Source organism: Labrus mixtus, chromosome 23, assembly GCF_963584025.1.
Source record: "Labrus mixtus chromosome 23, fLabMix1.1, whole genome shotgun sequence".
NCBI classification, from domain to species: Eukaryota; Metazoa; Chordata; class Actinopteri; order Labriformes; family Labridae; genus Labrus; species Labrus mixtus.
In genome coordinates, this window is record NC_083634.1 from 21,131,563 (window position 1) to 21,134,062 (window position 2,500).

At 46.8% G+C, this 2,500-nt stretch overlaps 2 protein-coding genes across 4 annotated transcripts in view; one reads left to right on the forward strand and one right to left on the reverse strand.

Annotated features, from left to right (window-relative positions):
• LOC132958110 (transcription factor Sp8-like) overlaps positions 1–2,500 on the reverse strand; it is a 13,946-nt gene that overhangs the window by 9,380 nt on the left and 2,066 nt on the right. For all 3 annotated transcript variants that reach the window (XR_009666717.1, XM_061030731.1, XM_061030732.1), the window contains exon 2: positions 1,115–1,325. Coding sequence is in view for 2 of the 3 variants with exons in the window: in XM_061030731.1 (XP_060886714.1) it covers positions 1,115–1,231 (117 nt within the window). In the remaining variant the exon portion in view is untranslated. The remainder of the gene's footprint in view (positions 1–1,114; positions 1,326–2,500) is intronic.
• Positions 1–2,500, forward strand: part of LOC132958100 (mucin-2-like) — a 175,558-nt gene that overhangs the window by 8,103 nt on the left and 164,955 nt on the right. The window lies entirely within an intron of this gene.

Genomic DNA, 2,500 nt, shown 5'->3' on the forward strand with positions numbered 1-2,500 from the left:
ATTGATACCTGAGTGATAAACACCTGAGAGATCAACACCTGAGTGATTGATACCTGAGTGATCAACACCTGAGAGATCAACACCAGAGAGATTGATACCTTAGTGATTGATACCTGAGAGATCAACACCTGAGTGATTGATACCTGAGAGATCAACACCTGAGTGATTGATACCTGAGAGATCAACACCTGAGAGATCAACACCTGAGTGATCGACACCTGAGTGATTGACACCTGAGTAATTGACACCAGAGTGATTGATAAATGAGTGATAAACACCTGAGAGATCAAAACCTGAGTGATTGATACCTGAGTGATCAACACCTGAGAGATCAACACTTGAGTGATTGATACCTGAGTGATCAACACCTGAGAGATCAACACCTGAGTGATCAACACCTGAGTGATTGATACCTGAGTGATCAACACCTGAGTGATCAACACCTGAGAGATCAACACCTGAGTGAGCAACACCTGAGTGATTGATACCTGAGTGATTGATACCTGAGAGATCAACACCTGAGAGATTGATACCTGAGTGATTGATACCTGAGAGATCAACACCTGAGTGAGTGATACCTGAGTGATTGATACCTGAGTGATTGATACCTGAGTGAGTGATGCCTGAGTGATCAACACCTGAGTGAGTGATATCTGAGTGATTGACACCTGAGTGATTGATACCTGAGTGATTGACACCTGAGTGATTGATACCTGAATGATCGACACCTGAGTGATTGATACCTGAGTGATCAACACCTGAGTGATTGATACCTGAGTGGTTGATACCTGAGTGATTGATACCTGAGTGATTGATACCTGAGTGATCAACACCTGAGTGATTGATACCTGAGTGATTGATACCTGAGTGATCAACACCTGAGTGATTGATACCTGAGTGACTGATACCTGAGTGATCAACACCTGAGAGATTGATACCTGAGTGATTGATACCTGAGTGATTGATACCTGAGTGATCAATACCTGAGTGATTGATACCTGAGTGGTTAATACCTGAGTGATTGATACCTGAGTGATTGATACCTGAGTGATTGTCGTCATAATAACATCAACTTTGTTTCTAATATTAAAAAGTCAAACACAGACGGGCTCACCTGTCCCTGTCCGCTGTAACCATGGTGATTTGGGTGATGGTGGGAGGAGGCGGAGCTTCTCTGGAGCATCGAGGAGAGGTCGCTCTCCACACACACGCCACTGGTCATGCCTGACATGACCTCACACACACACTTACACAGACAGACACACACACACGCTCACATAGGAGGCTGGCGAGCTGCTAGACGTGATTGGTCGACGCGTTTCGCTCTGTGAACAAAGAAAACAAAGGTCATGACAGTTTCCTTCCTGTGAATTTATGACATCCAGAATTACTGAACTATAACTTCATCTGATCCTGGAACAAGCAATCAATATCGACACCTGTTACCACGGCAACAAAAGCAGAAGTCAAAGACACCCAATTAAGCAGACTGAGGTTCCCCAACAGCAGCCATCTTTACGCCCCTTTGATACATCACACACCTAGATCGTTTGCTTTGGTCTAAATCATCAACCACTTTGTTACATAATGACCTCGAGTTTGTTCTGTGTTCACACGGGGACGTTTACAAGCGGACTAGAAAGTGTGATGTACGAGGACAATGTTCTCTGATTGGTCAGAATTTCTAGCGGGACTCCCTGAAGTAACAAAGACTCGCTGCCTCCTGATTGGCTGTGGCTGCTCTAAAGACGCTTTAGAGTCTCTGAATGGACAGACGACTTCACGGACTGATGTCGCTGAAGGAGAACAAGACGGTTTGGAAATAATATGTTCTGGAGTCTCTGAGAACCAGGACCACGTTAACATTCCTGAACCAGGACCACGTTATCCTCCTGAACCAGGGGACCACCTTAATCCTCCTGAACCAGGACCACGTTAACCTTCCTGAACCAGGACCACATTATCCTCCTGAACCAGGGGACCACCTTAATCCTCCTGAACCAGGACCACGTTAACCTTCCTGAACCAGGACCACGTTATCCTCCTGAACCAGGACCACGTTAACCTTCCTGAACCAGGACCACGTTATCCTCCTGAACCAGGGGACCACCTTAATCCTCCTGAACCAGGACCACGTTAACCTTCCTGAACCAGGACCACGTTATCCTCCTGAACCAGGGGACCACCTTAATCCTCCTGAACCAGGACCACGTTAACCTTCCTGAACCAGGACCACGTTATCCTCCTGAACCAGGACCACGTTAATCAACCTGAACCAGGACCACGTTATCCTCCTGAACCAGGACCACCTTAGTCCTCCTGAATCAGGACCACGTTAATCCTCCTGAACCAGGACCACGTTAACCCTCCTGAACCAGGACCACGTTAGTCCTCCTGAACCAGGACCACGTTAACCCTCCTGAACCAGGACCATGTTATCCTCCTGAACCAGGGGACCACCTTAATCCTCCTGAACCAGGACCACGTTAACCTTCCTGAA